This window comes from Ochotona curzoniae, unplaced genomic scaffold (assembly GCF_017591425.1).
Source record: "Ochotona curzoniae isolate NIBS_2020 unplaced genomic scaffold, NIBS_Ocur_1.0 contig_2318, whole genome shotgun sequence".
NCBI lineage: Eukaryota > Metazoa > Chordata > Mammalia > Lagomorpha > Ochotonidae > Ochotona > Ochotona curzoniae.
Window position 1 is genome coordinate 15,827,829 of NW_024465419.1, and position 12,686 is coordinate 15,840,514.

The 12,686-nt window shown below is 38.4% G+C and overlaps 1 protein-coding gene across 1 annotated transcript in view; it reads left to right on the top strand.

The window, feature by feature from the left end:
* Nucleotides 1-12,686, top strand: part of LOC121151334 (DDB1- and CUL4-associated factor 13) — a 34,788-nt gene that overhangs the window by 15,602 nt on the left and 6,500 nt on the right. The window contains exons 6-8 of the mRNA XM_040972680.1: nt 2,755-2,832; nt 5,230-5,312; nt 11,068-11,232. Coding sequence (XP_040828614.1) covers nt 2,755-2,832; nt 5,230-5,312; nt 11,068-11,232 — 326 coding nt within the window. The remainder of the gene's footprint in view (nt 1-2,754; nt 2,833-5,229; nt 5,313-11,067; nt 11,233-12,686) is intronic.

Consider the following 12,686-nt stretch of genomic DNA (forward strand, 5'->3'; position numbering starts at 1 on the left):
CCACTGCCTACAGTGCCAGAATCTCAGCATGAATTCATGTTCCAGCTGCTCAGCTTCCAATCCAGCTCTTAGGTAAAACATCAAAATACGGACTGAGCGCTTGGGCCCGTGTAGCCCACATGGGAGTCCTGGAGAAAGCTATCTTCTGGTTTTGGCCTGGTTATTGGGGCCGATTAGGGAGTGAACCAGCAGGTGGAAGATCTCTCTCTGTTTTTCCCTCTCTAGTTCTTTGAAAGAAAGAAATAAATCTTTTTTAAAAAATAAAAAGTAAAATTATAAACAGATTCCAGTGGTAAGTGCAAATTTTCTACTCTCAGGGACCCAAGCAGGTAAAAAGAGGGAGGAAAGGCTAAGTCAAGTAGCGGGTGTAGAATGGTCCACCTGGTGTGTTGAAACCTGAGGCGCCACATGCATGGTGAGCATGGCCTTGCAGGATTGCTGAGAAGGCATTCAGGATGCCTTGCTGCCAGCACATGCACACAGTTTTTTTTTTTTTTAAGTACTTTAAGAAGATTTCTTTATTTATTCCTGAAAGGCAGATTTTAGAGAGAGGAGGAGTGACAGAGGTCTTCCATCCACTGGTTCACTCCTCAAATGGCCACAGAAGCTACAGCTGAGCTGATCTGAAGCCAGGAGCCGAGAGCTTCCTCTGGGTGTTGCAGGTGGGTGCAAGGACATGAGGAACTGAGTCACCTTCTGCTGCTTTCCCAGGCCATAAGCAGGGAGCTAAGTCAGAATTGGAGCAGCTGGTTCTTGAAGTGGCACCCATATGTGACACCAGCACTGCGGGTGTTGGATTAGCTTGTTACACCACTGTGCTGGCTGCTGCTTACACACTTACTTGAGAAGCTTCAAACCTAGAGCAGGGGTTGGCATAGTAATGGCTGTGAGGCAAGTGTGCCTTCTGTCTATAAGTAAAGCTTTACTAGAACACAACTGAGCTCTAGCATGTGTGATCTGTCCCTGTTCTTGTGCTACAGTGGCCGAGTTGAATAATTGCTGCAGAGTACACATGACCCACAATTCTGGAAATACTTAATCCCGTGGCCTTGTACTAGAAGGTTGCTGGTCGCTAAGTTACAGTATCTGGCTTCACGGAATCTTTTTCATAGCCTTCCCTACCTCCTTTTTCTTTGTTCCCCTAACTAGAAGGTGCAAGCCAGCTTTGCAGATCAAGTCCAAGGTGACCTTGAGCAGAAGCAGGCTACAGGCATAAGCCAGTTACCGGAATACTTCATGGCCTACTTGGAATGAAGTTCAGCTGGAGCTGTGTTTCCAACAAACACACTTTTGCATTAAATCACAATTCTTCTCTATATTTGTTTCATTATTTTTAAAACAAGATTAATTATATCTCACACATTGTACTTCACAAGCTTGTTGTAAATATAAAATGTGGTAATATATGTGAGCATTTTTTAAAGTGACGAAATTCAACATGGTGATGTTAGTACTATATGAAAACATAAACCTAGACAGAAACTAATTCCTACATTATCAGAAATCTTTTTCTTCTCTAGTTTGGTGAATGCCTGTTTCAGAAGAGTAGATGACCAGTTCTAAAAATCATGATTAATTTTCAGTGCTGACCCAGCAGCCATGTTTTCAAAGTTGACTGTAAAAGCTCTGTTTGTACAGCTGTGCTTTTTATTAACCTTATGAACTAACTTAGCGATAAAAGCAAATGGTGTGCATGTCTCTTATTTTATGTTAATCTTAATAGAAACGGCATGTTGCCGTGAACAAATGGAGTGTATTTATCTCCTGTAATCATTAATTATTAATTTTCTGTTAAAATATTGAAGCCTAGAATTATGCTGAGAATTGGCACATTTTACAGTGTGAAGCCCAGCTCCCAGTGAAGGTAGAATTTTTTTATTTTGCTTGAATACAAGTCTTTGTTTTTAGAAATAGAACTTGGTCAGAAATGGGAAGCTAAAAAAGGTTGAAAAAACATCATTAGGTGAAATCTCAGAAACAAAATGGGTGACTTTTAAGAAATCTTTGGAAAATGATTAGCTCTAAATAACACAAGCTGTGAATTATTGTTCCTTTAGATTTAGTAGTGTCACTACGGAAATTCTTTTAAGATTTATTTTTATTTGAAGGACAGTATTAAGAGAGACAGAGAGATCTTTCATCTGCTGATTTGTTGCACAAATGACTGCAACAACCAGAACTGGGCCTTTCTGAAGCCAGGAGATTCCAGCTTCAGTTAGGGTACAGGGTTCCAAGAATTTGAGCCACCATCTGTTGCTTTCTCAGGCCATAAGTAAGGGGCTGTATCAGAAACAGAGCAGCTGGGACATGAACTGACACCCGCTTGGGGATGCTGGTGCCACAAGTGGTAGGTTACCCTACTGCTCCACCCTGGAAATTCTAAAGTAAGTAAAGAAATATCTCAGAGAAGAAGAGTTAAATATATGAAATGTTTATTGAAGTGTTACTTGTGATAGCAAAAAGCAGGAAATAAATCTGGTTTGAAGAATGGCTAAATGAAGTATGTTCCTTTATGAGTTAGAATATTCTGTTATCCACACAGTCATTATGAACACCAGCCATACATGCATAGGGATTTGTTTATAGAACTGTATGACTTGGGTTGCTGAGGTTATGGATGATTTATCATAACCTTTTAAAATGGAGGTTGAAATTATACATTGGTGCGTTTACCTGGTGTTAATGATAATTAAGTAATTTTCCATTTGTTGGCTGGCCTGGTCTGTAACTGGTGATTGTTATATTTATTTTCAGACTTTTCTCTTGGGAAGTTGTGCTTCTGACCGGAACATAGTACTATATGATATGAGACAGGCTACTCCTCTGAAAAAGGTGAGTTTCAATTTTATCTTTCACTTTTCATACTTAATGCATTCCTCTATAAACAGAGTGACTGAAAACATGGAGCAAATGTTTTTTCACAGTTAAAACCCTTTTTTTTTTTTTGCACACAAATATTCTTAGAACACAAAGTAATGGTAGCATTTTGTTACATCCTAGTTCTTTTTAGAAATCCTTAAATTTCCACTATGTATTGTATCATACTCTTCATTGTATCTTTCTCAATACCAATAAAATTTAGGCAGCTAGTTACTGCTTACTGGATTGAAGGTCCTTAAATTTTTTGTTGTTGTTTTCTTTTTGAGGGGATTCCTTATTTTTATTTATGTATTGATTGGTTTTAAGTTTTATGGTATAATTTCATAGGGCCTGGAATCCTGCCCCCTCCCCCACAAGTTGCCACCCTCAACTGATTTTCCCTATTACATTAGTGTAGTCCTTCATAAGCAGTCATAAGTCAATCAGAAAGTTCTTGAAATAAGGATTCTGTTCTGTAACAGTTCTTCAGGTCCCATGGTTATCTTGACACATACGGTGTTTTATTCCTGAAAGTTTTGGAACTCATTCACAAAACCAGCATTATTTGTTTAACTTCATGCTAATGGGTACTACTTTGACGTTTTGTTTGGTCAAATGATCCTGTTTAAGGTGACAAATTTCCCAACAGCTGTAATGTGATCAGTCCTGGGACTTAGGGATCAAGCAAATACAAGCTGAAGCCAACTCTCCAGGGAGAGACTGCAGTCTAAAGGCAAAGTGCGCAGCAGGGGCCGGTGCTCATGAGCAGCAGCAGCAGACTTTCCGCTTGATTTTAGTTCACTTTTATTATTTTTCTTTAGTTTTCTTTAGTTTTATTTTATTATCTGTTATTTTATTCTCTTTCCTCTATTTTCTGTGTCATGATACACTTACTTATTGGAAAGTTAAGCTTGTTACTGTGAAACAAATGGACATGCTGGTGTAATAATTTTGAAAAAATAGGGATGGGAGATAAGAGAGGAGGAAGGAACCCCTATGCTTCTAAATCTATACATGAAAAATGTGAAATCTACTCATTTTATATGAATTAAAAATAAGAATTTAAAAAAAGAGGGAGTACCATTTGAAGTGAAAGGGTATAAATTTGATTTCAGGCTATAGAATCCTAAAGAAACAGGGAGTGCTAGGTGACATTTGTGGACATGAGTTCACATAAAAGAGAAATACTTTTAATACTTTCTTTTGTTTTCCTAAATCAATTTTATGGCATCCAACAAACTTAGAAATATCGGAATGTATTCATTGAGATCTAATAAATACAGTAATCTTTCCAGAGTGTCGTTTTAATTATTTCAGTGATATTAACACTGTGAGAAAATCCTACCAAATTTTAGTCAGCAGGTAACTTAATCTATTTTTCCTATTAAATGGTAGTTTTAATAACCACCTTGTAGCACATTGGTGAGAATAAAACATGACCATTTTAAGCATGTAATCGAATACTGACACCAAGTTTAATAAATGATAATTTCTGTCCATTCACATTCTCCCATTTCCATATTAAATGGTACTGTAGTGCCTTGAGGTTGAATAAAAGACCTGTAGCCTGGATTTCAGGGCCTCCGGAAATCAGATGCCAGTTGACAGTCTGTTTCAGTCAGTAAAGCAGCATTTTATTGGGGTTTATCAAATGCAGTGCAGAACACTGTGATGTTTGTCATATTCTTAGACACTGCTGTGTTCTCCTTATTTTGTTCTAGCTAGTAGGCTATTAATGTTCTGACTTTACCCTTCTAAGTCTAACAGTTCTCAGTAAGACATTATTTTTTCCTATGAGGTGTAGTTCTGGAAATGTTTGAGGGCATTTTGTGAATGAGGCATCTGAGATGCTAAGCATCTGAAAGTGGACAGATGCACACGTACAAAGTTCCTCTATCAAAGATGCCAATAATGTTCCGTTGAGAAGCACTGTGAGTTACTCATCCCTCATAGGCCAGTTCAAGTCATGCTTGTTTCTGAAACATTTCTTCTCTAACCCTCAGCTCTCCATTAATTTCATTTCCAGTTTGATAGTCACTGTTTTACAGTTTGTGTGTGTCTCATCTTCTTAACTAAAGTAAGTTATTTCAGGTTAAGAGACTACACTTGATCTTAGCCAAAAGGCCAAGAAGCAATCAGGTTAAGAGACTAAGTAAGAAGCATTTTTCTACTTTTCAAACATACTACTTTGCCTTATATTCTTGAAAGCAGTTTATGATTTCTCTTCCCATTACACTATTATGTACACATAATGGGTGTTTGCTAAACATTTGCTTAAATCAACGGGAAAAAAAAGGAAGTGAAGAAGCAAATGTATTCATCCTGAAGGTAATTTCATGATGGAGACATAGTGTGTTCTTCCTGTCTCAGGTTATCTTGGATATGAGAACAAATACAATCTGTTGGAACCCTATGGAAGCTTTCATTTTTACTGCAGCCAATGAAGATTACAAGTAAGTTTCTAAAATCTATTTCTAGATTTTATAAGCTTTTAAAATTAAAAAAATTGTAAGAACAGGTTTTCTAAATTGGGGAAGAACTTCTTAGGAATCTGTTTTTCATGTTTCACAATAGTAGTAATGAAACCTAGGATCAGTAACTGAATCCTGTTTGTTGCTATTTCTATAAAGCTTTATCAAACTACAGCCTTACCTGTTCAGTTTTGTTATAAATATGCTAATTTCTGCTTTTCCACCTGAGGTAACCGATTTGCAACAGAGATCTGATAGTTCACTTGGCTAAAAATGTTTATAATCTGGCTCTTTGTGGAAGTTGTAAATCTCACATGTTGTAGTGGATATGAAGATAGCTTCCTATTGTATTTGCAATTCTTTGGGTGGCTGGTACTTGGGTACTCATGATATTTGCACTCACTGTTACTTCATTAAGATGAAAGGAAAATCATAGATCCCGGTTTGGTTCAGGTTGAATCAAGGAGCCTGGAACTCCAGCTAGGTCTCCTACATGTGTGATATAGACACAAGTACTTGGACCGTCTTTTGTTGCTTTTGCAGGTGTGCTAACAGGGACCTGGAAACAGGACATTTGGGACTTGAACCAGTGCTCATATACTGTGCTGGAGGCTGCTTAACATCAACACCACAACACCATCTCCTATAGTTAAATTTTTGGCCCTATAATTGTATTTGTTATTATTTGACTTCATCTAAATTTGACTTGACAACTTTATTTCTTGACCCAGATGGAAATTTATGATTTTCTATACTAGAATATGTCCTAAAGCTTGTGGAAAAATCAAATTATAAGATAAAATTATGGGGCCAACATTCTGGTGGGGCAGACTAAGCTACTGTCTGCAATTTGGGTACCCCGTGTGAATACTGGTCTAAATCCTGGCTGCTCCACTTCTGAGGCAGCCACTTGCCGGTGCGCCTGGGTGAAAAAGCAGAAGGTAGAGCAGATAGCCCAAGGTCTTTGCCCCTGCTACTCACATGGAAGACCTGGATGCAGCTCCTTGGCTCCTGCTCTGCTCTTACCCCAACCATTCCCTTCTCTCTCTCTTCTTCCCTCCCTCTCATCCTCTCTTTCTCTGGGTCTCACTCTAATTCTGCATTTCAAGTAAATAACTCTTTTTTAAAAAATTATTTGGGACAACCTGTATAACCCAAGGCACCCATGTTTTATGCTTGAGTACCTTAGGAGGTGGAGGTCATGCCACACTATAGGAGACCTGGATGAAACTCTTGCATGCTTGCTTTGGCCTGGCTCAATCCTGGCCATCTGGAGAGTGAACCAGCAGATGGGAGATTTCTCTCTCTCTACCTCCTCCTTCCAAATTAGTAAGAAGTCTTTTTTTCTTTTTTCAAGTAAATGGTCTGAAGTCAAAGACAAAAGTGAAACAGCATTGTGAACAACTTTATTAAAGTTTCTAAATACAATTTAGTCAGCTGTTTTGACATTTTTTAAAAAAGATTTATTCTTTTTTTTTAAGATTTATTTTATTATTTTTATTGGAAAAGCAGATATACAGAGAGGAGATACAGAGAGGAAGATCCTCCGTCCGATGATTCACTCCCCAAGTGAGCGCAACAGCCGATGCTATGCCGATCCGAAGCCAGGAGCCTCTTCCTGGTCTCCCACACGGGTGCAGGGTCCCAAAGCCCTGGGCTGTCCTCAACTGCTTTCCCAGGCCACAGGCAGGGAGCTGGAAGGGAAGCGGGGCCGCCGGGATTAGAACCTGTGTCCATATGGGATCCCGGGTGTGCAAGGCGCCGGGCCCAAGATTTATTCATTTTAATTGAAAGTCAGAATTACTGAGGATGGAAGATAGATCCTCTATCCACGCTTAAAAACCAGAGCCATGACTGGGCTGGTCTGAAGGTGGGAGCCGGAGCATCTTCTATGTCCGTCTAATGGGTGCAGTGGTCTAAGGAGCTGAGCCATCTGCCACTGCTTTCCTGCTTTCCCAGACCATAAGCAGGATACTACATCAAAAGTGGAACAGCTGGGATATGAACTGGCATCTCAGGCAGAGGACTGATATGCTATGCCATTGCTCCAGCCCCAAGGTGTCTTTTTTTTTTTTAATGATACAATTTCATAGGTTCAGGGATTTCACTTTCCACTCTCCTTTTCCTCTTCTCCCCCGAGTGTTTTTCCCAAAACAATTAAATACTGTAGTCTTTCAGCAACATTTACAAGTCCATCATTTTGCTATTTAAGTGTACCATGACATTGTAGGCATAGACAATGTTAGACAGCCCAGCATCCTATTTTCAAGATGTATTTAATAGTCTCATTGAAACTCCATCTTTTGTTTGGAAAGCTAATCTCTATTATACAGTTTTTCTAGATGATTTTATACACACACATACACACACACACACACACACACACACACACATCTACCTATATATCTATAGATGTATTTGCCTAAAGTTTACCTTATATCAGAGACAACATATGATATTTGTGCTCTTGGCATTGGCCTACTTCACTGAACATAATGGTCTCTACTTCTATTTAATGGCAGAGTAGTATTCCATAGAGTAGATGTACCACAGTTACAGTGTCTTTTTATTTTTTTCTTAAAATGTCCCTGAAATTTCTCATTTCACATATGGGAGGAATTATATATACGGTACATTCAAAAAAGAACATTCCTTAATAAAAAAATGATGGCTAAAATACCATCATTAATTTAACCTGAAAGTGATCTTACTTTGGAATTCCCTTTCTATAGATGTGAATATTTTCTATCCAGAAAATATTTGCTTGGAATTTGAGCACTTAGCTTTTTTTTTTCTGTATAAAAATGAAACAATTTATTTATTTTGAAGACAATTTGCTAAAATAAAACTTAGTTGAGAGCCTCTGCCTGTCCCAGGCCGAGATTGTAAAGCAGTTTCCAACTCAGAGATTAATCTCAAAGATCAGTCTACTCATGGCTAACCATCTTGTAGTGTTTTGGAAATTGAAAAGAACAATAAATGAGCTTTTGATGAGAGCTGATAGTATTGCGGGTAATTTATCTTTGGCATTAACAATGTTTCATGGTAATGGTATTTTAAAAAATGCTCTTTTGAAATGTTAGGCTTATTAATCATTCAGTTTTTAAAAGAACAGCAGAGAGAAAAATTACAGAGGTATTTGATTCACTTGGATGTGTGCATTCTAATTTGACGTACAAGTGTCGCAAACTGTGCCTTAACCTGCTGTACCAGATTAGCTCTCCCAAACACCCCGCTTAGAAATAGTTTTAGGGTTACTAAAAAGTTGCAAAAAAATTACCAGTCACTGCCACCAGTTACCCCTAATTTTAACTAGCATCTTACATGACCGGTAGTTCGGTCACCAGAATCAAGAAATTGGCATTGGATTTGCAGAGAAGGAGAGACAGAAAGATCTGTCTGTTGGTTCACTCCCCAAATGACCTCAGTGGTTGAAGCTGAGCGATCTGAAGCCAGGAGACAAGAACCAGGAGCTTCTTTCTGGTCTCCTCTGTGGGTGCAGGGTCCCAAAGATGAGTCATTATCTACTGCTTTCCCAGGCTACAAGCAATCAGGACATAAACTGGTACCCATATGGAATCCCAACATTTGGAATGGAGGATTAGTCAATCGAGCCATTGCACCAGACCCATAATTCTCCAGTGTTCTTTTCTAGGGTCCAATACAGAATCCCATGCTGCATTTGTCACATTTCCTTAGTGTGTTCCTTCTTATTTGTTTGTCACCTTATGTCTTAGTTCAGGCTGCTCTAACAACCTGCTGTAGATTGGGTGACTTCATCAACAGGCATTTATTTCTCAAGGTTTTGGAGGCTGAAGTTGGAGATCAGGGTGCCCACTTGGTAGGTTATGGTGTGGGCCCTCTTCTAGGGTGCACATAGCCCTCAGGGAGTTAAGAAGTTGGGTATCTGTGGCAGGTTATCCTGTTCGTGATAATTTCACCCTTATGACCTAACATATCTCTATCCAAGCCCCTACTTCAAAATGCTATCCTATTGTGGGTTAGATTCAGCAGGTCCACTTGTTGAAAGGGAGCATTGAGTTTATAATAATGTGATCCTTTAGAAGAAAACATACTCTTGAATTATTTTGTAAATTGCCTTTAATTTTGAAGTAATCGGATGCTTTCACATTAGGTTGAAGTTTTGTATCTTTCGGCAAAATACCACAAAAATGATGTGCCCTTTGTAGTATACCTTGAGAGGAGAGCACTTGTTGTCAATGTCATATACATTACAGGGAACATTAGCCTTGATTCCTTGGTTAAGGTGGTGTCAGCAGGTTATTCATATTGGCTCATTTGGAGCACTAATTTTTTTATTGTTTGGAATTTTTAAATTTTAGTATATTTTTTATAAAAATTGTGCTCTAATATAGCACTGTCAAGAGTATAAGCTACTACAAGTTAGTTAAGTAACTTTGTAACGCAAATCAAGAATTAAAAATGCTATGACAATGAACCTCATGTTCCTTCTTGTAAGAATCTGTGCAGATTTAGCCGAATATGCCATTCCATTAAAGATTGTCAACAGTTTGCATATTGGGATTTGCTTAAAACTTATACAACACACTTGGGAGCTGTATATTAAAAATAAGGAGCTGAATTACTTAATGTTATAGTCACTAAAAGTCTTTTCAACGATTACTTAATGGACCTGACGTAGCCTAGTGGTGAAATCTTCTCCTTGCAACTCCCTGGATCCCGCATGGGCGCCAGTTTGTGTCCCAGCTGCTCTATTTCCCATCTTGCTCCCTGTTTGTGGGCTGGGAGGACAGTGAGGAGGGCCTAAAGCCTTGGAACTCTGCACCTGTGTGAGAGACCGGGAAGAAGCTCCTGGCTCCTGACTTGGGATCAGCTCAGTTCCAGCCATTGCAGCTACTTGGGAAGTGAACCAGTGGATGGAAGAGCTTTCTCTGTGTCTCCTTCTTTCTGTAAATCTGTTTTTCCAAAATAAATTAAAAAATAAATCTTTTTTTTTAAAGATTATTTAATGAAATGGGTGAATGGTTATAATGCATTAAATGAAATGACCAGAAAACAAAGTTTTACGCTGCACTATCACAGCTTTATTTAGAATATAAACAGGAAGATGAAAAGTTTTGTTAGGGCTGATGTTGGCAGATTAAGCTGCTATGTGCAGAGCTGACATTCCATGTGGGTGCCAGTTCAAATGCCAGCTGCCCCACTTGTGACTCAGTTTCCTGCTAATGCTTTGGGAAGCAGCAGTAGGTGACCCAAATACTTGGGTCCCTGCACCTATGTGGGACACCCAGATAAAACTCCTGACTCCTGGATTCAGCCTGACCCAGTCTGGCCATTGTGACCATGTGGGGAGTGAACTAGCAAAATAAACATCTCACTCTCTGTCTCTTTTTCCTGCTGTAACTGCCTTCCAAATAAATGAAATCAGTCTTTAAAAAATGGTGCGGCACTGTTTGTAGGAAGGGAAATTAAAGGTAATTTTTATACTGTTTTTGGAAATTTTCATATTTTCTACAATGAGATTTACATTTCTAAAGTGGAAAGTATGTTTGTATAAATGTAGCCTGAAATAATAATAATAATAATATTGTTTGATATTCTCCACCTTCATTCACCTGCTTCTGTACAGAATTGAGCTATGTATTTAGATATGTGTGGTTTAGCTATTGAGTCTTATTTTCATCAGCTTCTTTCTGGAAATTTGTATCAAATATTTAAGTCTGAAATATTTAAATATTTTAAAATTATTTTACAGCTTATATACTTTTGATATGCGTGCGCTGGACACTCCTCTGATGGTGCATCTGGACCATGTCTCTGCAGTGCTTGATGTGGATTACTCCCCCACTGGGAAGGAGTTTGTGTCTGCTAGTTTTGATAAATCTATTAGAATATTTCCTGTGGACAAAAGTCGAAGCAGGTATGTGACTGCCAATAAGCCATTTAATGCTGTTCAGGGTGTAAGTGCAAGTAAATTGATAGAAATAAAATGTTCCCATTAAAATTATGTAATTTAAGGATTATAGTGATATTGTATTAAGAAATGACCACCTCCATTTTAATATAGTAGTTACTAGAATGTAAAAATATTCCAAATGCATACATTTACACACATGCATTATGTGCATATGTTTACACTCATTTGGGTGGCCTAGTCTTGCTTAATGGAATTACAGATAGGTAAAGGTGACCGTGGTGAGAAGTAACAGGAAATGATATAAAAAAAGAAAAAAGCAGTGGGTTGGAGTTAGTGAATCAGATGCAGGAAAGAAGAGAGAGAGCCTGTGTAATGAAAGTGGGGGGTGGTGATCTGTCAGGAACAACACTGTGTGGAGATGGGAAAGCAATTAGTTTGCCAGCCTCCTAAAGATTAATGGTAGCAGAGAATCTTTCTGGGACTTCCCATTCATTAAAAAAAAATCCAGGGAACATTCCATTTGCTGATACATTTGCAACAGGATGAAGAAATGTTACCATTTTAGTGCAATGAAGAGAATCTTAGTCATTACTCATAATGATAAACTGGCCTAGCTTCTCTAGTGCTGAAGATTCTGAACCTTCTGAATAAAGATGTTTGTTTTCAGTGGCACATCCTGTCCTTTGTCTGATTCACCTTCATTCTTTTCTAGGAGGGTCAGGACTGGGGAGAGATAAGCAAAGTCCATAACCATCTAGAATTCAATGAGTTAGTCATTCTCAGCACCACCAGGCTGACTGTGCAGTGCTTGCCTCCTGCACACTGGGCATTGCATTTTCCCCAACCCTCTGCCCTCCCCAAGAAGGTCGTTAAGACAGTGCCTCTCTCCTGAAAGCCAGCAGCTCACTAAAATTTTTTATCGTAGCCAGTCTGTTTGTGTAGTGGTGTTTTCAACTTGTGATGATTGTGTTTTTCTATACTCTAATTAGAGGAAACCATATTGATTCTTAAATTTCATACCATCCTTGGGTGCCAGCACGTAATTGTCATCTTCACTGCCTTTATTGTTACAAAGCTGTTTCAGTTTGAAGTGCATTGAAGGATTGTTTTGATGACTTGTATCTTCATTCTTCCAACTCTGTGGTAGAACTCCTGGTGTTGGTTCCTGTGTGGGTTTTCTTTCTTTGTAACTGTGTTGATAGTCTCCACACTGTCATGAAGGGTATTAGGGTTGTTTGGTCAGACTTCTCATTTGGAGAATGGTAAGTATCAAGAAAATATACCTTCCATTTTTTCTTATCACCAGAACTTCTCAAGGTAGCAAAACAGTGTGTTCCTAACATGGTAAATAAGTAAGTATAAGGACAGAAGACAATAAAAGAGCAAGAGAAATAGGAATGTGTAGAAGTAGACCTGTAATCTTTTTAAAGATTTATTTTTATTATTTTTTCGTTGGA